At 33.8% G+C, this 25,234-nt stretch overlaps 1 protein-coding gene across 3 annotated transcripts in view; it reads right to left on the bottom strand.

Annotated features, from left to right (window-relative positions):
• Fnbp1l (formin binding protein 1 like) overlaps window positions 1-25,234 on the bottom strand; it is a 112,470-nt gene that overhangs the window by 34,701 nt on the left and 52,535 nt on the right. For all 3 annotated transcript variants that reach the window (XM_071618067.1, XM_071618066.1, XM_027935164.3), the window contains exons 2-5: window positions 20,179-20,294; window positions 7,595-7,648; window positions 6,076-6,223; window positions 5,262-5,324 (exon numbers count right to left, since the gene is read on the bottom strand). In XM_071618067.1, the coding sequence (XP_071474168.1) occupies window positions 5,262-5,324; window positions 6,076-6,223; window positions 7,595-7,648; window positions 20,179-20,294 (381 nt within the window). The remainder of the gene's footprint in view (window positions 1-5,261; window positions 5,325-6,075; window positions 6,224-7,594; window positions 7,649-20,178; window positions 20,295-25,234) is intronic.

Here is a 25,234-nt window from a genome sequence, read left to right as displayed (position 1 = left end):
TATATAATTCAAAATTACTAAAACTTTGTAAAAGCTATTCACAACTAAGCTATGTAATACACAAATATATACAATTTGCTTAGTTTTCAAAGCATATAGCTTTAATTTAACCTGATGCTTCTCCCAGTTGATTAAGTCTCAACAATTAATTTTAACACATTAGGATTCCTATTCATTTTATTATCTTATTTTATCTCCCAAAGGTTTCCAAACTGCTTGAACTGGTTGTCAGCTAGGCCTAACACATAGTTGCTTCCTTGGGATTTCCCTCCCCATATCTTGGGTATTTCATACACCTCTCTCTTATCCAGATCTCCTAACCTAGAGTTCCATCCTTTCTCCTTTCTAGAATCATTTCCTCATTTACTAGAGTACATTCAGCAAAAGTTTCCTGGAAATGTTTATGAGAGATAATTTTTTGAGTTTCCATGACTAAAAATGCCTTTATCATTACTTTTAAATGATAAAATAAGGCTAAGCTCTTTCTTAGAAACTGTTTTCTTTCAGAAATGTAGAAGAACTACTCCACTATTTTCTGGTTTCCTGCGTGACTATCTAATCCCATTCTGGTTCCTAATTAATAATAATAATTTTTTTTTTTTTTTTTTTGTCTGATGAGTGGGATTTTCTTCTTCTGTTCTGAAATTTTGTGAAGATAGGTTTTGACATCGACCCATTGTGCTGGGCAGCTAGGAAATCCTTTCCATCCTAAAAATCATGTATCTCAGATTGGGGATATAGGCTCAGTTGGTAGAGTGCTTCCCTTGCATTCACAAGGCCCTGGGTTCAATCCCCAACACAAACAAACAATAGAATATTTTTTAGAAAATCATGTCTATCAATTTGGAGAACATTTTCTTGACTTATTTTTGCCCATTTTCTGTTTTTTTCTAGATAAATCCTCTAAATGTATTATATTTTCTTCTACATTTTAAACCTCTACCATTCTGCTTTATTTTCTGAGAGATATTTCTTCAGTCTTACCTGTAGTTCTTCCTAGGGGGTTTTGCACATCTCTGCTATCATAAAATTATTTTTTTTAATTTTAATGATTCCTTTTTTAATAGTACTTTTGTCTTTATTTCATGAATGCAATGGGGGTGCAGGGGTTAGCAGAGATTGAACTAAGGGGTGTTCAGCCACTGAGCTACATCCCCAGCCCTTTTTATTGTTTGAGACAGGATCTCACTAAGTTGCCCAGGCTGACCTGGAACTTGGGATCCTCTTGCCTCAACCTCCTGAGTTACTGTAATTACAGGCACATATAACCGTGGCTGACTTCCTTATCTGTTTTAAGTATTTTAATTTTCACTTCCTTTCATAGTCACTGTTTCTTCTAAGTTCTTTTTCCTACAGAGTTTGGGTCTCTGATGTACACTTTGGCTATTTCCTTTAAATGCCTGGGGATTTTTGGCTATATGCTTCTTTTTAAAAAGCCAACTGAAAGTTCTACACAGATGGTCTTTCCCTCTACGGTAAAATAGCCAGGTAATTTCCTTAGGAAAAACCTGATATCAATATCAGTAAGTTTTTGTTTTAGTTTTTCCCCTCTAGCTGGTTGATTCCCCAGAGAAGGCCTCTTCCAATTTCTTGCCTGAAAAATAAATGCCTTGCTTAATTGTATTCTGAGGTACTCAAAAGAAAGCAAGGAATCTCACCATTTTGTATTGACCTAATCTACTTTGTAGAACCACTTAAATGTTTTGTTTTGGAGTCTATGGATCCCAAAACATTATGAACAGTGCAAACTTGAATCCCAAACCTCATGACTACAAGATCAAAGGGTTTAAATTTCTCACAGGATACTTCCCCTCCTTTGATTTTCAGAGATAAGTTTTTTCTTAACTAGTGGGCAGAGATCTTTTTAGACCATCTTTCACTAATCCTTTCACAAGTCCTTTAGAAGTTCAAATTTAATAAGTGTTTCAGTTTGAACTCTCTATAATATACAGAGCTAAAACCTAATTTTGCCTGTGTAAGTATTAAAACCCAATCCCTTAGCAAATACCAAGTCCAATCAACCACTCTACCCCAACATCTCTGTTTCCAAATGCCACTGTTTCAACTCATTGCTCTGCTATGTTCCCCATGTTCCTAGTAGTTAGAGATCCCCTCCCTGCCTTTATTTTGCAGTACTAGTGTTGAACCCAGGAGTGCTTACCACTGAGCTATATTCCCAACCTTCATTATTTTTTTGAGACAGAGTCTCACTAAGTTGCTGAGTCTGACCCCAAACTTGTGGCCCTTCTGTCTCAGCCTTTACAGGGGTGTGCCACCACACCTGGCAGAGATTCCCCTTTCTTAAAACACAATTTTTAAAAATGACTATTAGATCTAGGCATTTGTAGCTAAAAGGTTTCTGACTTGGCTTAGTTTGACATAGTTTAAAACATGACATAACCTATAATTTACATCAAATTAATGTGTTCCAAAAATTTTTACAAAATTCTTTAAATGTAGGCCTTAGTTAGTGTTTTGATTAGTATGAGACCCCCAAATGATATACCTACAATTTATCCAAAGCACATAAAAACATCTGGTTGTGCACAATAAACAGAATGTCACTTCTCTATGAAAACTGATTAAATTTCCACATTTAATTCTCTGAAATTCAGTTCAGAGCTGATTTCCATATTGAGTAACTATGGCCTACTAATTTTGTTGCAAACTGAGGTTACTGATATACAAAAGGTTTTTGTTTTTTTTTTATATATTAAGTGTCTTATCTGTGGAAAAAATATATAACATTTCTTACAACATCAAAACATTTACTAGTACAACCATAGTATTAAAAGTACCTTCCCTGAAAGGTAGTATATCATAATATAGGACAGTACTCCAGAAAAGATTGTTCATTACATTTTGTGACAGACTTAAAACAGTCACTTCTACTCCTTTACCCTGACAGAAAGTACATTCCAATACAAAGGTCAAAAATAGCTGTCCTTCTATCCCAGTCTCCCCACTGCTAGGGCATGGACATGTAAATCAATCTTGTCAAAGGCACCCAAGAGGAAGTGTGCTGGGGTTTTTCTAGAGGTTTTACTTCCCTGACAAAAAAGGGGCAGTTGGGGGGAAAAAAAAAAAAAATGTTCCCTTTCTCATGTCTCTGGGTGCACATTCAAAGAGAATATGGTGTTTGGTTGCTTAAATCAACTGTTGACCATAAAGGAACAAGGCTGAAGAGCCCATGTGGTTAAGATGACAAAGTGGACAGACAGGGAGGACATGCAGCCTTGGTGACAATATGAACTACTGACCAACTCTGGAACTGCTCCATAAACGTGTATTCTCTCTTATTAGAAGCCGCCTAAATGATGGACTTGGCATCTCTGACACTTTATTTTCTTAATCTCTAACCTTATTCCTTCAAGATACTCTCACAGGCTACTCTCTTCTGTCCTCTCTTATATTCCAATGCTGCCTATTTTGTTTCTTCCAGGATTAACAATTGCTTTTTAATTTTTCCCCTCAATTTTCAATATTGTCAGTAATTCAACCTATTTTCCCCAGTTCTTTTTGTCTCTTGATTATATCAAATAGGTTCGAAATTCTACAATTTCATTTTCTTAACTAAACAGAAAGATCCAGAAATAGAAAACAGAACATACTATACTGGTGCTATGTATTAAACAAATTATAATTTCTCCGTTTCCTTTACTGGACTGAAGGTTCCACAAAAATAAGAACCATGCCATAACCACTTTTGCTCATCCAGAACCTTGTACATGTAACGGATGTCTGATAAACACAAGGAGGGTTAAAATCACTTTTATATAGTATATTCCTAAAAAAAAAAATATAGTATATTCCTAAAAATAATAAAATTATAATCAAATTAAAAGAATGCCTTGAAGATATCTCTCCTATACTTTTTATGCGTCTTTCATATTTATGACCTCAGTAACCTTGTCTTAAAGGCAAGTCAGCAAATATTATCAACATCCATTGAGTGTAGGAGTCTATTATACATACACACACATTCATTAGGTAGCACTACACTAAGGATGCTAGTGAAAGGAGTTTAAAATTTAATCAATGAAAACACTCCCTAAAAGTCTTGCTGAAGGCAATCAGGAAGAAAATCAAAACAAAAATGAAAATAGACTATTAATATATCTAAGAATTCTCAATCAGCACTGTTGATAGAATTTTTTTTTTTTAATCAGTGACAGTTACATGGTAGAAATTAATGTAAGCTTTGAAAGTGCATTTTTAAAAGCAAAAGAAAGGGGCTATGACTGTAGCTCAACAGTAAAGTGCCTGCTAATAAGCATGAGGCCCTGGATTCAACCTATAGCACTACAAAAACAAACCAAGAACCAGAAAAGGTAAGAAAAACAGAAGATACCACAAATATACACATGAATTTTTAAAATCTTGATCTTAAAGTCCTTTTGTTAACAACCACAGACAAAATAGATTAACTTAACATGATGAACTTCCTTTGGCATAATTCTCAAAGAATATAGCATTCATCATAAAAATATGCTGGTAAAGATTAAACAGCTTGATAACTTGAAGGATCAAATAAAATATGCTATAAAACATCATTTAATACTGTACTGTAAGGCAGCTATAATGTTTCATGTAGACATCTTGTTTTTCAAATTACTGTAAATCAGAAACCTTAAGAAAAACCACATTAGTGAGTACCTTGGAAAAATTTTTAAATTATTATGCTTTCATAATTTTTCCCTTAAAGTATCTTTCCCCCATAATATGATGTTTACTTATCAGTAGCCCAATATTAAGAGCATTTACAGAATCACTTAACTGAAAGAAACACTCATATAATTTAGTTTACTCTCTTCATTTTTTCATATGTTAAAAATAAGTCAAGAGATTGCTGAAGGCAATCGGGAAGAAAATGTGCTAAAAAAAAAAAAAGGTGGAATCAGAGTCTTGGTTCTCTCAGTCTCAGTCAACCGGTCTTCTAAGATCTAGCACTACTTCTCTACTTCTTCTACCTTTATTAATATTTTATAGTAAATATACAAAGTCCAGGCAAATCTCCCTAAACATTTACAATGATATGAAGATTAGAGTTTATATAAAACATAGAATCACACTAGGAAAAAAAAGACAAAATGATCTCACATCCTCATTTATACTTTATTGGCTACTGTTCAACAAAATAAACATCAAATTATGAGTAATGCATTGAGAAATATTAAACTCAAATAGATGTAAAATCTTCTAACAGACGTCAGGGGTAATCTAGTCTACAAAATTTTAACAATTAAAACACTGAAACTCACATTATCCATCTGTTTCCAACACATGTCAAGGTATTGCTGAGCTTTTCGTCCTTCTTGGAGATGCTAAAGATTATAAACACACCAAAAAACAAAGAAAACAAACAAAAATAATTACTTTTAAATACCAAATAAATTCCATTGTGCCCAAAAGGCTTTTTAACTTTATTTCCCCCACAAGGTACTAATTACATAACTTTATCAAGACTTAAGAGAGTAAAGAAAAACTCTCTAAAATGTACTTTATAGGATATTATTTCAATACTTAAATGCAACCTTTAAAATATACATAATATCTAGAAAAATAATGATTGTCTTCAATAGGAGTGGACAAAGGTTTTCTATAAAAAGTCAGACAATATTTTAGGTTTCCAAGCCACATGGTATCCTCTACAAATACTTAACTCTGTCAATGTATACAAAAGTGGCCACAGACAATATGAATTGACTATGAATTAGTCTATTCCAATGAAGCTTTATGAATGCTGAAATTTAAATGTGATGAAGTTTTCAGATGCTACAAAATATTTATTCTAATTCTTTATCAACCATCTGAAGATACAAAAACCATTCTTAGCTTGTGGAAACTAGAAAACAAAAATAGATGGTAGGCTAATTTTTTCCCATGGACTATCATTTGCTAAATCTTAGTCTTAATTCCAAAAGGATCATAAATGAGCAAGAATAACTTGCAATAATTTTTAGCTACAAGAAATTTAACAGAAAATCAGTTTATGCTGAAAACAGGTTTTTTGAAAAACAAAACATTTCTGTGAAAATATTTCATAAAACATTATAATTGGATAAAAATAATTACCATCTTTCTTTCAGTTTTCAGATTGTGAGCATATCTCATTAATTCACCATAAACTCGGTGCGCCATTTCTTCTGCTACTACCTCTCGCTGTCCTGCATAGTCATTTAACTCATTAAGGATATTAAAAAAGGCTATGCACGAGGTAAACCTGGCAAAAACATTAAAAGTGGTGAATAAATTTTTACTTGCACTATAAATGTTTTTTTGCAAGGTATAGATTGAGCCTAACACTTGACAAATTTTAACATATTCAACCTAAACTGAAGCTACTAGTTCTAAAATTAACTCCATATGGAATGAATCCTGCATTAAGCTCAAGTTGTACCATTTTTGTATATCTTCAAGTAGCCTTTAATTTATAAATAAAGGGATATTTGGGATCAAAAAATAATAAGAATACTACCTGCAGGCTCTTTTGGCATACTGGAATCTCTTTAGGTTGTCAACTGACTGGCCTGAGCTTGGGAATGAACTTGGTTGGATTCCTAGGCTTGGCAGCTGAACCTGTTGCAGAGATGATGCACTTGCTCTCGAGGACAGAACCTGCCAATCATACCACTCAAATGCATCTCGATGGCTGATCTACAGAACAACTTTGCTAGCAGCTCTGGAGACAGCTGCCTGTATGCCTGCCCACATCCTGAATGGAAGTGAAGAGCCATTTGGTTGGCATCAAAGAGGGGTAGAAGGGTCAAAAATAAGGGTAAGAATGTGTGTGGAGGGAAGGAGAGAAACAAAGAGAACCACTATTAAAAAGCATACATCTACTTTGAAGGAATATATTCTCTTATTAATGAAAGATGACTGCTCAGATAGGGCTCTGTTAACAGCAAATCTGAGAATCCTAATAAGTGACAACTTGACACAAAGTTGTTAAGTTCTAATCTTTTTGTTGCCACATTTTTGCCAAAAAGCTAAAAAAATTTTCAGGGTTCAAAAATTACCCTTAAAATCTCATCCCTTTCCTTATACCTTTAAACCAACAAGCCAAATTGTATTACTACCTATAAGAGTAAAAGGAAGGATCTAAAAGCTGACAGCTACAAAATAAAGTAGGGGGAAAATAAAAATTTTTTTTAAAAAACCCTCTCTCTTCTGGAGACTATATCATTCAAGTGGAGCCCTAATTCAGTTTACCTGGAAATCTTCTTAAACTATTGTGGAAAACTGTTGATCAAGTCCACTAAAGTATTTATCCATATAGGAGAAATAGTAGTTTCCCCTTTCATGAACACTGAGTTTCTTATTAAAACAAAATCTTATTAAAAAATATTTTTAATTGTAGATGTTCACAATACCTTTATGCTGTTTATTTAGTTGGTTGTTTTTGTTTTTTAAATATGGTGCTAGGGAATGAACCCAGTGTCTCATGCATGCTAGAAAAGCACTATACCACTGAGCAACAACCCCAGCCCCTAACAAACTTTTAAAATAATAACAGCATTTTTAATAAATAATAAAAACAAGTTTTTGTTTTTTTTATTTTTAATGTGCATTAATTAACTGGTATATGATTTACCTTGGCTCTTCATCTTTGGATGACCGTTTGGGACAATACTTCTTAACCAGATTTCTATAGGGGGAAGATTTTTAAAAATTTAAAAACAATATAGTTGTTGAAATTAAAATACTTTAGAAGTCTCCCAATTTCATGATACAAACCAATGAAACCAGTAATATGATCATCTACTATCAAACATAATAATGGGATCTTACTTACATTTCGTTCTTATAATACTGATAACTGTAGAAAGGAAGCTCATTTCTGTTTTATATGAGTATAAAAATAACAATTTGATTATGTTATCAAATAACAGAAAAGAAACACTATCACTCTTTTGTTTTGCAAATCAGGGATTTCATCACTAAGGTAAAATGGAAGCAGATGTTTACTCTTAACTCCACAACTAAACTTTTATATGAAAATCATTCTGTGACCCCTTAACTGGCAAAATAATTCATTACACTGTGACTTGTAACTATCTCTTCTTGCATCTATATCTGTTCACAACATTCTCAACTAAAATGCTACCTTATTTCATCTTTATGAAATCAGAGGCAGACGAGCACATAGACGCTGGAGCCAGACAGGACTACGTGGATTTGAATCCTGGCTATTTTCCATAGTGTATATATGATCTTGGGCAATTTATTTCTCTATGCCCTAGTTTCCTATAAATGTTGTCAACAGTACCTATTCCATAGACTTATGAGAATTAAATGAGATAAGGTATTTATTACAGTACTTTATACCATGTTTCTAAAAATGTGGTACATGAGCGATTGAGGGTACACAGATTCTTTAAAGAGTAATTTTATGCCTGTTGAATCTAATAACAATAATAATAAAAAGTTAGAGGGCTGTATTTTATATCTCTTTTTGTGTCATTTTCCTAGTATTTAACTTTTATTGTATTTTATATAAGCATAAGAACACAAATGTATTGGGAACTAAAAAGAAATTGGTCCATTATCACCAATAACTTGAGATGCACTGCTTTAAACCATAAGCATTTTAAAAATAAATGGCCCTAACATTTCTCAAATAAATACTAAAAGTTATCACTGTCTTAATTATTTTCAGATTTGTACCACTGCATCCCACTTATTCAATTCAGTTTATTCATTCCACAATTGGTACTATGCAATTGTGGTACACCAGAAATCAAAGTTTACCCATGTGTAAGATATTCTTTTGAAGGAAAATAGGTTTATACTAATAACAATATATAGCATGATAAGGGCAATGATAAAGGTATAGAAAGGGTGCTATGACAAAAAAGGAAGACCTACACCCAAACAGGGGTAGGTAAAAAAAACAGATAAGACACTGAGTTCCAATCATCATATATTGAGCTCCTGCCATCAAGAAACCCACCACTTCATTAGTTGTAAAGTAAGACACAGGATTAAAGTTATTAGACTTGAGTATTTTTTTCAAAAAGCTTTGTTAATATTAAAAAATTCCTCCATTAGTACACATATAACTTATAATTAACTGTATAGGTACATATTCATTTTTCACACATAAGCAATAAAAAGTTCAGCAATCACTGGCCTAGAGAAATGAAATACACACACATACACACACACACACACACACACTTACTTATATAGCATTACATGGTGAGAACAATAAAGGGATGTGCAGAGGGGTTTCCCCAGAAAGAAAACTAAAATTTCTGATTCTTTGACTAAGCCTAAAGAGATGAACAAGAATTGGGGAACTGGAAAACCCTAGGGGAATTCTAAACAGAGAAAATCTAAGGAGCAGAGGCAAGGAAACAAGGGGGTGGTGCAGCAGGCGGGCATGACATTTATTTAAAACTACCAGTAGGTTTAATATTGGTGGAACATCAAATATAAGCCAGAGAACAACAAGCAGGGGGGGTTAGAAAGATAAATGAGAACAAAGCAAAGGCCCTCTAACTAAGTATTCCTAACCAGTGGTTCTTAATTATGGTTACCTAAAACACCCTAAAAAAAAAAAAAATCACTATTGTGGATGAATTAATTTCATAACTCACCCAGACATCACAAAGCTACTATACATTATTTCAGGCATTAGGCTAACCAAAAGAAAAATTAGTAATTGTGCATGACAGTCCTTTTTAAAAGGGAACTCAAAAGGGAAGATGAGAAGAAAATAATGACTATAAGAGTTAATTAGGGGGGCTGGGGATGTGGCTCAAGCGGTAGCGTGCTCGCCTGGCATGCGTGCGACCCGGGTTCGATCCTCAGCACCACATACAAACAAAGATGTTGTGTCCGCCAAATACTAAAAAATTAATATTAAAAAATTCTCTCTCTCTAAAAAAAAAAAAGAGTTAATTAGGAAAATCCACAGGGAAATAGATTAGTGGTTGCCAATGCCTGGAGAAGGAGGAAACAATTGCTAATGGATACGGGGCTTCTTCTGGGGACGAGTAACATGTTCTAAAATTAAATAGTGATGGTGATTACATAACTATATCATATACTTTAAAAAACAACAGGTTGTACATTCTTAAAGGGTAAATTTTATGATATGTGAAATACAGCTGCTATAAAAGGAGGAATGGCTATTGGATAGACTGTCCATCTGCCACAGTGATCTCAAATTCAGTAAGTCTAAAACAGAATTTATCTTCTTTTATAAAACTTATTATTTTCTCATATTAATGGAACTACCATCCACCTATAGTATAGACATTTAAGTAAAAAATGAGATAATCATCCTATACTTTCTCAAGTTTCTCCCACTTTAAGTTGTTCAAGTCCTATAAATTCTATTTCCTAATCAACTTTTTAAAAATAGCTTTTGTAATAAAAAGAGAAAACAATACACAAGGATAAGTTTCTTCTTTTCACCTTTTTATTCCTTTGGATACAGCTGCATGAGGATGAGACGCTTAAAGCTACTGCAATATCTCACAGAGATAAAGAGGGAGACAATCAAGGGATTCATGAAAATGTCCTGTCATCATAAAGCTCTATAAAACCCTCTACTTCCAAACTTCTTGTTATGTGAGAAGCCTAATACCTGCAGTTGAATACTTCTTACTGACACTAAAGAACTGTTAAGTAAAAATGACCAAAACAGAAATGGAGTAAAAACTGGAAGTCTAAATAAATTTCTGGGTTCAAGATCCAGGAGTGAAAGACAATATCTATGAAGACAATAAAAACAAGAGCTACCATCTATTATTTGTCAATCTTTATACTAAACACTATATGCCCCCCTGCTTTTTTTTTTTTTTTTTGGAACCCTGTGGCACTCTACCACTGAGCTACATCCCAAGGCCTTCCCTTTTTTTTAGTTTTTTTTTTGAGATAGAGTATCTAAGTTCTGTAACTTAGATTGCCTCAAACTTGTTATTTTCTTGCCTCAGCCCCCCAACTTACTGGGATTACAAGGATGCACCACCACACTTGACCACTTTGTATATTATGTTTATAACAATCATAAACAGGTATTATTAGCCCTACTTTACAGGATTTAGGACACATTAACTTACCCTTGATCACACAGCTAGTAAGAGGCAAAGTCAAAACCCACCTGAAATCTGATTCCAAAATCTGAAGATAGTTAATATAATGAATGTGAATGATGCAATTCAAGAAATTCAAAATTAAAAGGTGGCTAAATATTATCTAGGAACACAAATATAACAGGGAAGGAAGAAGAATTGAGAGAAGATCAATAAGTATGAGCAGTCAGGGAGAAATGAACACACTATGGCCCACTACCTATGTTTGTAAATAAAATTTTACTGGAACAAACCACTCTTGTTCATGTAGTTAAGTATTGTCTATGGCTGCTTTTGTACTATAGTAACAGGGCTGAAAGACAACAGAGTTCAGTAATTATGACACAGAGCCCAGAAAACCTAAAATACTTATTGTATGATACTTAATAAAAAATGAAAGATTGACAAGCATTGAAATAGTAACTCAGAAACCCTAAGAGAAATCTTCATTGAAGACAAAGGATTTCTTTTTTTAAAAAAAAGAAGTTTTAAGGGGGCTTAGGGATGTAACTCAGTGGTAGAGTACATGCCTAGTATATTCAAGGCCATGGGTTCAATCCCCAGCACAGGAATAAACAGCTCTCAGAAGACACTTGATTCATCAAAGAATATCCACAGAATCTAGCAATTACCAGGTAACTAATTAACTTAGCATCATCTTACAGTCTTCAACCCATAAATGGGTTGGTTTCTAGAAATTACTTTTAAAGTCAATGGTTCCAAAGCACAAATCCACAAATTCCTTTAAATGAAAACAAGTCAATCTTTGGCAAATAATATTTCAAAGAATGAAGTTTCAAACTTCGACAGCATGTTTGTATATCAACACTTTAAACATTTAAAAAAACATCCAGGCTGCAGTGGACATTTGTTTTACTTATCTACATCGATTCTCTTCTTTCTTTTGTAACAGCTTGTGGTAGACATATTTCATAAAACAAAACAAAACATAACATGTTATTTCACACATTTCCCAGCTTCACTGCAGTTAAGCAGGACCACATGGTCAATTCTATTTAATGGCTGAGAGCTCTGGAGAGCCACCAGGCTGAAGGATTCAAGGCTGTGGTTTAGAACTCTGTGGTTCCCTCATTCTCTGGTGAAGCAACTGTGAAGGTCTCGAGATGAAGAATGGAAAGTTTTGATTCCTGAGTTACCACATCGATGGTCACCTGGGCTTGGTGTAGACTGCATGAGTTAGAAATAAGCTTTTCATTGTATAAAGTCCCTGGGATTTAGAAGTTACTAGTACAATATAGGCTGGAATATCTTAAAATTTAGGTCCTCTATTATTTGTCCATGTAGTTGTGGGGCAGCTGGCTATATATCAATCCCCAGGAGCATTTATCTGACCCAGGTTCATTAATCCAGGCCAATGAAAGTCAATCCTAACATTTCTATTCTAATTCTTGGAAAGATGTGTTCTCTTTCTGCTGAAATTGCTACACTGATAGGGCATAATCTTAGTGACAGGGGGAAGACTAAGTAACTATATGCCAAACAAGCCAGTCACATAAGCCAATAAATTCCTTCCTTTACTTAAACCAATCTCTATTGAGTTCTAAAACTTGAAAGAATTCTGACTACTAATCACAAGTCACAACATGGCTTAAACACAGCATAAATACCACTAACTTTAACTCTAGTTTCTGGGGATGAAGGGAATAGCATAGATAAAACAAGAGAAGGGAGCTGGGGATGTGGCTCAAGCAATTGCGCGCTCGCTGGGCATTTGTGGGGTGCTGGGTTCGATCCTCAGCACCACATAAAAATAAAACAAAGATGTTGTGTCCACGGAAAACTAAAAAATAAATATAAATAAAAAATTCTCTCTCTCTAAAATAAATAAATAAACAAACAAATAAAAAAAAAGAAAGATGTTGTGTCCACCGAAAACTAAAAAATAAATATTAAAAAACTCTCTCTCTCTAAAAAAAAAACAAGAGAAGAGGCTGATAGAAGTGACACATACCTGTAATCCCAGCAGCTCAGGAGACTGAGCCAAGAGGATCAAGAGTTCAAAGTCAGCCTCAGCAATCTAGTGAGGCCCTAAGCAACTGAGCAAGACTCTGTCTCTAAATAAAATATAAAAAAGGGCTGGGGATGTGACTCAGTAATTAAGTGCCCCTAGGTTCAATCCCTATTACCAAAGGTGGAGGAGGGCAGAGAAGCAGGGAAAAAGCAATTTTATCTTTTGAACATGCAAAGTTAAGGCTGTGGCTATAGCTCAGTGGCAAAGCACTTGCCTAGCATGTGTGAGGCACTGGGATCGATCCTCAGCACCACATTAAAAAAATAAAATAAACAACCAAAATAAAGGCATTCTGTCCATCTACAACTACAAAAAAAAAAAAAAAAAAAAAAAACCTTAAAAAAAAAGAACATGCAAAGTTAGTCCTAAGCAATTGTTTTAAAGAATTTTTGTGTCTTTCTGTATGTAACACCAAACTATCAGTGACTATATATGCAAGTCACATTCAAGGCAATCCTACAACTTGAAAAATTACAGCATGGTCTACAATGTTTTTCTTTGCACCAAATTAAAACTTTGAGTCTAGCAAGACATACACTTGGAAAAAGATACTTCAAATTATTTAGAGTACTTTTTGGGAGGCTGTGGCAGGAGGATCCTGAGTTCATAGCCAGCCTCAGCAATGCCAAGGTGCTAATCAACTCAGTGAGACCCCGTCTCTAAATAAAATACAAAAATAGGGTTAGGGATATGGCTCAGTGGTCACGTGCCCCCGAGTTCAAACCCCAGTACCCCCCACCTCCAAAAAAAAAGAAAAAGAAAGAAAGAAAATTACTTTTAGGAAGAAAAACTTGAAACAAATATGTTAAAATAATCAAAGTAATCAGTCACTTTTCATATTAAGTAATGAAGACTAATAATGAAAACATGTTTTTTCCCCCCTCAGTCAAAAGACTGAGAATCACTGCTACACATTCTCAATCCTTCAACATTTAGGATACTCTTAAATTCAAATTACTGTTTAATAGCTAATCCATATCATATTTATTTATGATGTTGTAATACCAATTATATTTCTTCTTCTGGCTGAATCCTGAGACACACCAGTATCAATTTTCTTAAATATCTTCCCTACATCTAATGATTAACTTACCTAAGAGTTGTCTGATTAACAAAAACAGTCCTATTTGGGGCTTAGTTAAGTGACCCCAGAGATAGAGAACTGAGAACTCAATCTAGCTTGGCCAGAAAGTTTTTGTCCTAAATTTTTTTTTTTTGGTAGCGGGGACAGGGGAGGGTTTACTAGGGATTGACTCCAGGGGTGCTTTACCACTGAGCTATATAACCAGAGTGCCATCATGCCCAGCCCTTCTTGGAAGCTGAACATCTTCAGACCTAAAACCGGTACGGTTCAGACTATATTGTCAGCCATGTGGAGAAAGCCACTATGCACTGAAAGAATAAAGCCACCAGCCCATAAAAATAAAAGTGGGTTCTGACTGTGTGTCAGATATGTTTTTTTCTGTGACTTCACTGTAGCCCAAGCCTATAACAGCTTGACTGTGTTCAATCCCTTATTTAATTCAACATGAATAAAAGATATCAACAAATAAAACCAGTATTTTGGGGGCCAATAAGTTTAAAGTCTTAAATTAGCTCAACTGGGGCCCCCAATTACTTACAGCCAAGAATCTTCTCTGATAGAATAGAAAATTAAACATAAAAAACTCCACATTAAAAAGAATAAAGCTGAACCCTCACCTTATACTGTATGTAATCACTCTAACTGCATCAGAGACCTAAACTACAAAACTTTTAGAAAACATAGGATAAAGCTTCATGACATTGAATTTAACTAGGATTTACTGGATATGACACAAAAAACAAAGGCAACAAAGACAAAATGGACTATAATAAAATTCAAAACTTCTGTGTAAAGAACACAATTAACACAGTGAAAGATGACCTAAATAATGAAATAAATTAATTGCAAATTACAAATCTGACAAGAGATTAAAAATCCAGAATATATAAAGAACCTCTAAAACTCAACAACAACCCAATTAAATGCAAGTACTTGCATAAACATTTCTCCAAAGGCATACTCATTGACAATATGCATATAAAAATATGCTCAAAAATCACTTAATCACTAGGATAATGCAAATAAGAACGATAATAAGGTATCACTTCATACCCATCAGGACAACTACTATGAAAACAGAAAATTACAAATGTTGTTGGCAAGGATGTGAAAATATTGGTGTCCTTGTACACTGTTGGTGGTAATGTAAAATGGTACAGTTACTATCAAAAACTGTATAGCAATTTCTGAAACAATTAATATAGAATTACTGTGTAACCCTACAGCTCTACTTCTGGGTAGATACTCCGAAAATTGCAAGCAGGATTATCTATACACCTTACTTCACAAAAAGCAATAATAACAATAACCAAAAGGTGAAACAACACAAAGGTTCATTAACTGATAAACAAAACAAAAAACAAAAAAACAAGCCAGTCCCTAGTTCTACCTTATCTTCAGCATGTCCAGAGTCCAGTGTACATAAAATACATTGAATGTGGGCTATCGGTATAAGTATCAGCTCCACAGTATATAAAGAATGAAGTCAACAATTCAACATTATTTAGCATATAATGGGCAAAACAGTATAGTATTTTTAGGAAACTGCAGATCTTTTAGAATATTTTTCAGATATGTTAAAGATAGGAAAGAAAGAAAAAATATCTGTTTAATTTAAACTAAGAAAGGAGATTGCCACCACAGATTTAAGTATTATAGTTTTCAATCTCAGTGGCTTGCAAGGCTGAGACAGGAGGATCACAAGTTCAGGCCAGCCTCAGCAATTTAGTGAGGCCCTAAGCCAACTTAGTGAGACCCTGTCTCAAAATAAAAAAATAAAATAAAAGGGCTGAGGATATGGCTCAGTGATTAAGCATCCTTGGATTCAATCCCTGGACAAAACAAAGTATTATGCTTTTCAGAGAAATTTTGTTCAGCAACTTAATAACTTATTTTCCTTATGTTAGAGTCATAAGAGAACTACATAATACCTTCATACCCCAATATTCAAAAATATTTGCATAAAACAAAATTAATAAGCAGCTAAATCTGTCTGATTTGCCTATTAATACACATGGGGACACTAAAACATATTTCACCTGATTTTGGCCTTTAAATCCTCTTTACTGAAATGTTCATTATCACAATATTCAAACAACAGGCTTGAATTTCTTTTTCTTTTCTCCCACACGCCACCCCTCTGCAGTGGGGTCTAAACCCAGTCGGCCTCTACCACAGAGCCACACCTCCAGAGTCTGATAAATTGCTTTAGCATTTACAGCACTTTAGCAGAAGGACTTGGAATTCTTCAGCCCCAGCATTCTGAGTCTTTTGAGTTATAGGCCTACACCACCATGCCCAGCTTCTTCGCTGCTTCTTCCTTCCTTCCTTCCTTTTTTTCCCCTCTAGGATCTCATGCATGCTAAGCAAGTAGTTCTAATACCAAGCTACTTCCCCAGCCCTTTTTAAAATTTTTATTCTGAGACAGGATTTCACTAAGTTGCCCAGGCTGGCCTCGAACTTGCAATATTCCTGCCTCAACCTTCAAACAGCTTGGATTATAGATGTGTGTGATTATTTTCTTTATTATGAGCTTTCTGTTTTACATGTTAGATTCTGCTTAGATCATTTAATCTTAAAAATACCATTTTAAAATATCAGAAATATGTGCAGCAATTTTTGTCAAGATAAATGAGCCTGAGTTTCTTTATCAGTAAAATGGTAAAGTTCATGAATCATTCCACAAAAGTGTACCAATAAATGCCTATGATAAGGCATGGACTCTTCATTTGTTAGAAATACAATGATGACAAAAATCACCAAATGCTTGTGAAGATTAGATAAGAGACCAGCTTATGTAAAACAAAAGTGACACTCCACCTAACTATTGCAAATTTAAGTTAGTAGTCTCGTGGATAATTAAGATAGGGAAGAAGAGAGCCATCTTTTTAGGTATAACAAAAAAATGAGATTAATTAGAGCTTCAAGACACACAAAAAAGTATAATAGGAACAGAAGTCAATGATCAAAAAACAAAATAAACTTTAAAAAGTCAACAGCTAAAACATACCAATGATAACTATATGAAGCTCACTTCAAATATACCTAGAAAAAGTAGTTATCTACTAAATCATCAAGAGAAAAATAGCTAACAGAGTTAAAGAGAATATTAAAGGCAAAAATTAGAAGGAACTAAAGTAACATTATGCTATCTCTAACTTTACTAACAGGTTTTTAAAATAATAAAAATAAAAAGTATTTATATTAATTCATCATAATTAAAAAAATAATTTCTAAATAAAGTCTAAAAATCCTAAGTATGTATAATCTTTCCCTCAAGAAGGAAATGAAAATAAGTAGGGCTTCTTGAAAGGTGTTGTTTGTTTAAAGAAACTTTACTAATGAGAAAAACATTTTCTTGAAAGAAAGGACTTCTAAATTATTAATGCTTTTTTACATATCCTTATGGGAAAATACACAGACCTAAATTTGTAAAGGATATAGTTCAATTTATACAGTTATAAGTGTTACATTATAAACAGATGTGTTAGATGGAAAGAATATGTTATGTAGATTTTAGATAATTATTGTCTGTAACATAATTCTTTAAAAATCCAGATATACTAGACATTGGTGTTATAAAATAATTCTCAACACAGATCTATTAATTTTCTCTACGGTGAGGCAATAAATGCAATATTAAGAGCTGAGATGCAGCAGCCACATTTGAATCTAGCTAGTTCTTTGTTAACCTCTTTGTACACCTCAGTTTCCTAATCTATAAAATAGTACTGAAACCTCATTGGGTTTTTAGGAAAATGAAATGTGTTAACAGGTGTAAGTAAGGTAAATGCTCAGAATAGTGCTGATACACTAAGTACTAGATTAAGTGTGAATACCAGAAAAATGCCTGTCCTGTGCCAATCACTGAAATAAGGAGAGAACAGAACCAACAAAAATCCCTTCATCTTGTAACATTTATATTTTAGTGGAGAGATTATATTCTGGAGTTAAGAAGTAAAATTTATTTAGGTAGCAAATCACCTAATCCAGATATGTACTTAGGAAGAAGGAGTAGTATGACTAGTGGAAACTGAATGAAAAAGTTTCCATAGCATCCAATTCTATAAAGAAAGGTATTCTAAACCCCAAAATGAGTTCCATTCTTGGCACTGCAAAAACAATAGCGATGATAATATTAATGACTAATTTCTGTTGTTCATATATCTTTGTAAACCAAAAAAAAAAATACTACATGACTTGAAGTCATCATTTAGCATCAATCAAAATGGACATGATCAATTGTCTCCAAATGTAGTTATGTACTTTATTTACTCTCATCCTCAAACCAATTCCAAAAGTCAATCAGTATCAAAAAAGTTAAACCAAAGCCATCAAAATACAAGAACACAGTAAACAAGAAAACAATCTCAGGAGCACCAAAAACTAACTGAAAATATTAAGTCTTGCAATATATTTTAAATGTAACACTTAACATCCTGAATATAATTATTACATAGCAGAAAAAATAGTTGCCTAACTAAGCAGCACTTTTTTCCTACTATATATGAAATTAACCTCTGTGTAGCAAAAATAAAGGGAGTTAACCAAAAGAATTTTTCCTATTAAAGAGGAGGAAATAAACAAGGCAAACCTCTTTCCTTGGAACAAAACATACTATAAACAGCAGCTGATAATTCAATCATTTACAAGGTATCCATCAAAAGCAACAAATTTCAATGTTGGGGGAAGGGAATGAGCAGATAGGAGGTTTCATTAAATAAACCTCCTAACTTTTCCTTACTCAAGTACCTCAACATTGTCCAAGAATCATGGCCTTTTGAGAACCACTGTTATTGAAAGTCACTGTGCTGCATTCCTCAAAAGATGCAAATCACTAATCTATATCCTCTGTACATAACAATAAATTCACTTTCTTACTGCAAAATTATATTTTTATAACATAACTCAGTTCTTGCCACTTCAATTAAGTAGTGTTCAAATCCTCCTTTTTGCAGTAAGTGAAAATGATAATGGTTATTTTCAGTCTCAAAACAAACAGAGGTAAACAAATCTGTCATTTGATTTTATGAGTCCTCTTACTCTAGCAAAATAATGGCCATCAAGAAACCTTTGAGGTCCTAATTATCCTGAACAATATTATTTATTCCACAGTGAAGTTTTATACATTATCAATTTGCATTGATATCATTCTTCTCTAGAATGTAGGGGTTGAAGGTAAAACATCTGAAGTTAAGGGAGTAGAAAGAATGGTACTAAATAGAACCTGAGACTAAAGGAAACAAGAGCCAAAAGATGGAGATAATTTTTTTCCCTGAATCAAATGTTACTGGACTCTTTAGTCATGTGTGCCTGTTTAGGTTAGAATTTTTTTTTTCACTTATAATTTGTAGAGTTCTAACCGCTATAGTTAAATCCTATAGTCTAGCCTCAGACTTTAAGCAATATTGTTATTGAAGAAGTTCTAGCAAAGCTGTTAAATTGTGATCTAACACTAATGGTTTTACTGTTTGAGCAAAATTTTAAGATAAATTGCATTTAAGACTAAAATTTTAATTAAACTTTCTTGTAACACACATTTCAAAATCACTTTTCCTCAGTAAAATATACCCGAAAAGAGAAACTCAGCTCACCATATACTCAATTTCCAAGTCTCAAAAATTCTGAAGAAATGTCCAATGCTTTAGATACATTACAAAAGCTAAAAGTTACAGAGGAATAAAAGTGCAAAACACAGAATAAAATCCAGGACACTCCCCCCACCCCCCGCTGGCATTCGGTCCCTGATTTTAGAAATTTAAATATCTTTTTGCAATGAAAACTATTCACAATTGAGCCAGCCAATATTCCTTGGGCAATGATTTGATTAAATCAAAATTGAAACAAACCAATTACCTAATTCAATCTAATTCTGGTAAAAAATATTGAATTTAAGCTATGGAACACAATATTTACATAGTATTAATCTACTTAACACACAACTTCATTTCTAAGAACTGAAAAATAAATTAACTTACCTCAATTGTTTCGCATAGTTCTGTTCAATTTCTATCCTCTCTTTAACAAATTTGGCATATCTTTCCAAGAAGTCAATTCCCCATTGTGTATGCTTGTCTAAGCTGTCGAACTGATCCTACAGAAGGAAAATGAAAATGCACTGACAAAGTCTGAATTTAATGCACAAATATTTTTATCAGCTTCTGATATTTGTACAGACAAACAATGAGGTATAAAAGGAAAAACATTACCCTTTAAGCCTACAAATAGGGGCTGGGGTTGTGATTCAGAGGAAAGAGCACTCACCTAGCATGCCTGAGGCACTGGGTTCAATCCTCAGCACTACATAAAAATAAAATAAAGGTATTGTGTACACATACAACTTTAAAAAAAAATGTTAAAAAAAAGACCTACAAATAGGTTTCTAAGCAAAATGCTACTTTATTCCAAAATGCTTTTTTACCAACACAGTTCACCCCAGTTTCAATACTCTACCCTGATCATCTTTTTTGCAATTAATTTTTATTTCCCTTGAGATTCAACTCAGGCATTACACCCTTCCAGAAAACAGTCCTAAACTCTCTTGACTGGGATAAATGGTTTCTCTAGGTCCCCAAGATCCCAAAAATTACTATCTTATGTTCTTGCTATGTCATATTGAGGGCAGAAATCACTTATTATTCAACTCAGAATTCTCAAGGCCTAAACACCATGCTCAGCACCACTTACGCACTCAATGAAGAACTGTTTAGCTGAATAAAATCATATATACCTGGGTTCAAATTTTAAGATTAGCCATTCACAGGATGTTTCAGGTTGGGCAAGTTTTTCAAGGGTCTTTGAATTTTTTTGTATCTTAAAGTATACGTCCATCACTCAACTCATAGGACTGTGGTGATGTCAAGTGTTCTAAACTGCAGTAAACTTGACACTAACATATTGTACAGTATCATTGTCCTATAAGACTCTTTCAATCCTCAAACATATTTTCTTTCACCTGCAGCCAGAGACAAACAATTCCCTTCCTTTAAGGATAATCTCCAAATTGACTGATAACTTGGAGAACTCTCTTACACATACCAAAAGTCTACAATATATTTCAATATCATCCCTCGATATTTCCAAGATGTCAAAAATTGCCTGATGCTTAACCATGTTTGCTACTTACAAATTCATCATCTCCTTTCCATTTTATATTTTCCCATACTATATAAATTCTACTAAAAGTGGAGTCTATCTAAATAGCAGAGATATAATTCATCAGCTGATCATAGTTTATTATTATTCCTCTATTCATTTGGCTTCTAAATCAGATTTGAACACAACAAGAAAATGAACTGCTGCGTAAATTTTGTCTGCATGATATGTTCCATCATAAATTGGAATTCTCTTTCAAACTGAAAAACTCTCAACAAAATACAATCCCAAAAATAATCCTCTGAAATGTAAACATCTTTGCTCATTTTTCCAAATTGCTTCAAAGGCTCCTCTTCCCATTAGTTTTATCATCAAATTCTAGGCAACACTTCTTCATCTTTTAGAAAAAGCCTTCAAATTTTTTATTACAAGCCCCATGTTAAAAAAAAAAAAAAACTAAATAAATGCCTCAATTATATGTATGATTATTTATAAATTAACTGATATACTATTTTTTATAATTTTGAAATCTATATCTTCTCTAGCACTTATTATTGTTTGTAATTTTTAACATTTGTTTTTTAGTTATAGATGGACACAATATCTTTATTTTATTTTTATGTGATGCCTCATGCATGCTAGGCGAGCGCTCTACCTCTGAGCCACAACCTCAGTCCCTACTGTTTGTAACCTTGAGGGCTGCCATTCTAATTGGTGTGAGATGAATATCTCAGTGTACTTTGAATTTGTATTTATCCAATTGCTAACAATGTTGAATAATTTTTTCATATATTTCTCAGCCATCTGTAGTTCTTCATTTGCCCATTTACTATTTGGGTTATTTGTTTTTATTGGTGTTAAGTTTTTTGAGTACTTTATACATTCTAGATACAAAACTTCTCTTTTTGGGGGAGTGGTACTAGGGATTGAACCCTGGGGCACTTAACTCCTCTTTTGTTTTGTTTAAATTTAGAGACAAGGTCTCCCTAAATTGCCCATGCTAACTTTGAACTCACAATCCTCCTGCCTTAGCCTCTTGTGCCACTAGGATTAACAGGCGTGTCACTGCTCACGGCCCTAAAACTTCTGTCAGAAGAGTAGCAAGCAAACATTTTCTTATAGGATCTCTATTTACATTATTAATTGCTTCCTTTGCTGTGCAGGGCTTTTTAATTTCCTATCTCATATAGACCCTTGGCATTATTTCCTGAGCTTAAGGGGTCCAACAGAGAAAGTTGTTGCCTGCACCTATATGTTGGAGTGTTGACCCTATTGTTTCCTTCTAGAGTTGCATAGTTTCTGGTCTAAACTGTAGGTCTTTAATCCATTTTGAGTTGACTTTCATACACAGTAGGAGACAAGATCCCTCACTTTACATATGAATAATCAATCTTCCCAGCACCATTTGAATAAAAGGCTATCTTTTCTCTAGTATGTTTTTGGCATCTTCATCAAAGATCAGATGACTATACCTGGGTGTGTTTGTATCTGTCTTCTATTCTGTTTCACTGGTCTATGTCTACTTTTATGCCAATACCATGCAGTTTTAATTACTATAGTTCTATAATATAATTTGAAGTCAATTACTGTGATGGCTCTAGGACTGCTTTTTAGGCTTAGAATTGCTTTGGCTATTCTGGGTCTTTTATTCTTCGAAATAAATTTTATGACTGTTTTTTCCAATTCTGAAAAGAATGTTATTGGTATTTTGATGGAGGTTGCACTGGATCTGTACAATGCTTTGGGTAGTATGGTATTTAAACAATACTAACCCTGTCCAACTGTGATCATGGGTGGGTCTTTCTATTTCTTGTCTCCAATTTCTTTCTTCAATGTTCTATAGTTTTCATTGTACAGATCTTTCATCTCCTTGGTTAGATTTATTCCAAGGATTTTTCTGTGAATGAGACTGTTTTCTTTCTTAGGAGATTCATTATTTGTATATAAGAAAGCTATTGATTTTTTTGTACTGGGGATTGAACTCAGGGACACTTGACCACTGAACCATATCCCCAGCCCTGTTTTGTATTTTTATTTAGAGACAGGGTCTCACTGAGTTCCTTAGTGCCTCACATTTGCTGAAGCTGGCTTTGAACTTATGATCCTCCTGCCTCAGCCTCCCCAGCCACAGGGATTACAGTCTTGTGCCACTGTGCCCAGTTAGAAAGCTATTGACTTTTGTATGTTGATTTTGTAACATGCTACTCTGCTGAATTTATTACAACCAGCAGTAAATTTTAAGTAGGAGATCATACGGTATCACTGCAAACAGTGATAATTTGGTTTCTTCCTTTCCTATTAATTGCTCTAACTAGAATATCTAGTACTATCTTATATAGGAATGGTAAGAGTAGACATCACTGTCTTTTTCCAAATTTTAAAGAAAATGCTTCCAGTTTTTCTCCATTCCCTATGATGTTGGCTTTGGGTTTACCATACATGGCCTTTATGATGTTCAAGTAATTTCCTTTGATCCCTATTTTTCATTATTTTTATCATGAATGGGCACTAAATTTTGTTGAAGGCTTTCTCTGCATCTATTTTGATGACCAAGTGATTTTTGTCATTATCCTGTTTATATAATGAATTATATGTACTGATTTGCATATGTTAAACCACCCTTACATCCCTGGGATAAAACATACTTGGTCATGCTGTATAATCTTCTTAATATACTGTTGAATATGATTTGCTAATATTTTATTAAGGATTTTTGCATCTGAATTCATGGATGTTGGTCTGTAGCATTCTGTCATGTGTCTCTATCTGGTTTTGCTATGAGGGTGATACTGGCTTCAAAGAATAAATTTGGAAGTGATCATCCCTTTCTATTTCATGGAATAACTTAAGGACCGTGAGTATTAGTTCTTCTTTAAAGGTCGGGTAGAATTCAGCTGAGAATCCGCCTGGTCCTCGCTTTCTTTGTTGGAAAGCTTTTTATTATTGCTTCTATCTCATTGAGAACTATTAGTCTAAGTTTGCTATGTCTTCTTGATTCAACTTTGGCAATTCATAGATATTTAGAAATGTGTCTATCTCACAGGTTTTTTCAATTTATTGGTGTATAAATTTTCAAAATAATCTCTAATGATGTTCTGGATTTCTGTGGTGTCTGTGGTGATTTCTCTTTCTTCATCTCTAATTTTATTTATTTGAGTTTTTCCTCTTCTATTTTTGGTTAGTTAGGCTAAGGGCTTATAGATTTTGTTTAATCTTTAAAGAACCAATTTCATTGAGCATGTGTACTTTTTTTTTTTTTTTTAATTCTCAAATTTCATTTATTTGGGCTCTGAACTCGTTTCCTTCCTTTTATGGATTTTGGAAGTAGTTCTTGTTTTTCAAGGGTCTCAAGATGCACTATTGGACTGTTTACTTGAGATCTTTCTGATTTTCCTATGTAGGCACTCATAGCTATAAACATTCCTCTTAGAACCTGCCTTTACGGTGTCACAGAGGTTCTGGTATGGTCTATAACTTCAAAGAATTCTTAAAATTTCTCCCCTAATTTCATCTATCATCCAAATATCATTCAAAAGTGTACTGTGCCGGGTGCAAATGCATACACCTGTAATCCCTGTGGCTTAGGAGGCTGAGACAGAAGGATCACAAGTTCAAGGCCAGCCTCAGCAAATTCATGACCCCCTAAGCAACTTAATGAGACCCTGTCTCAAAATGTGGTTTAAAAAAAAAAAAGAAGAAGAAATGGAGCTAGGCTTCTTCACAACAAAGGAACCAATCAAGAACATGAAGAGAGAGCCTATAGGAGAATATCTTTGCCACCTGCACCTCAGAGCATTAATCAACACAGCTCATACTTCCACACTCAGTTCATACCTCAAGAAGAAAGGAAAAGATAATCAGTTGGGCACACAGAGCAAACACATAAGCTCACTGACTATTATATCTACCATAGTGGAAGAGACTCCTTAATTTATTAAC

This window comes from Marmota flaviventris, chromosome 10, assembly GCF_047511675.1.
Source record: "Marmota flaviventris isolate mMarFla1 chromosome 10, mMarFla1.hap1, whole genome shotgun sequence".
In the NCBI taxonomy this organism is placed as follows: Eukaryota; Metazoa; Chordata; class Mammalia; order Rodentia; family Sciuridae; genus Marmota; species Marmota flaviventris.
The sequence above is the reverse complement of the archived record's forward strand: the minus strand, read 5'-3'. Positions and strand labels throughout refer to the sequence as shown.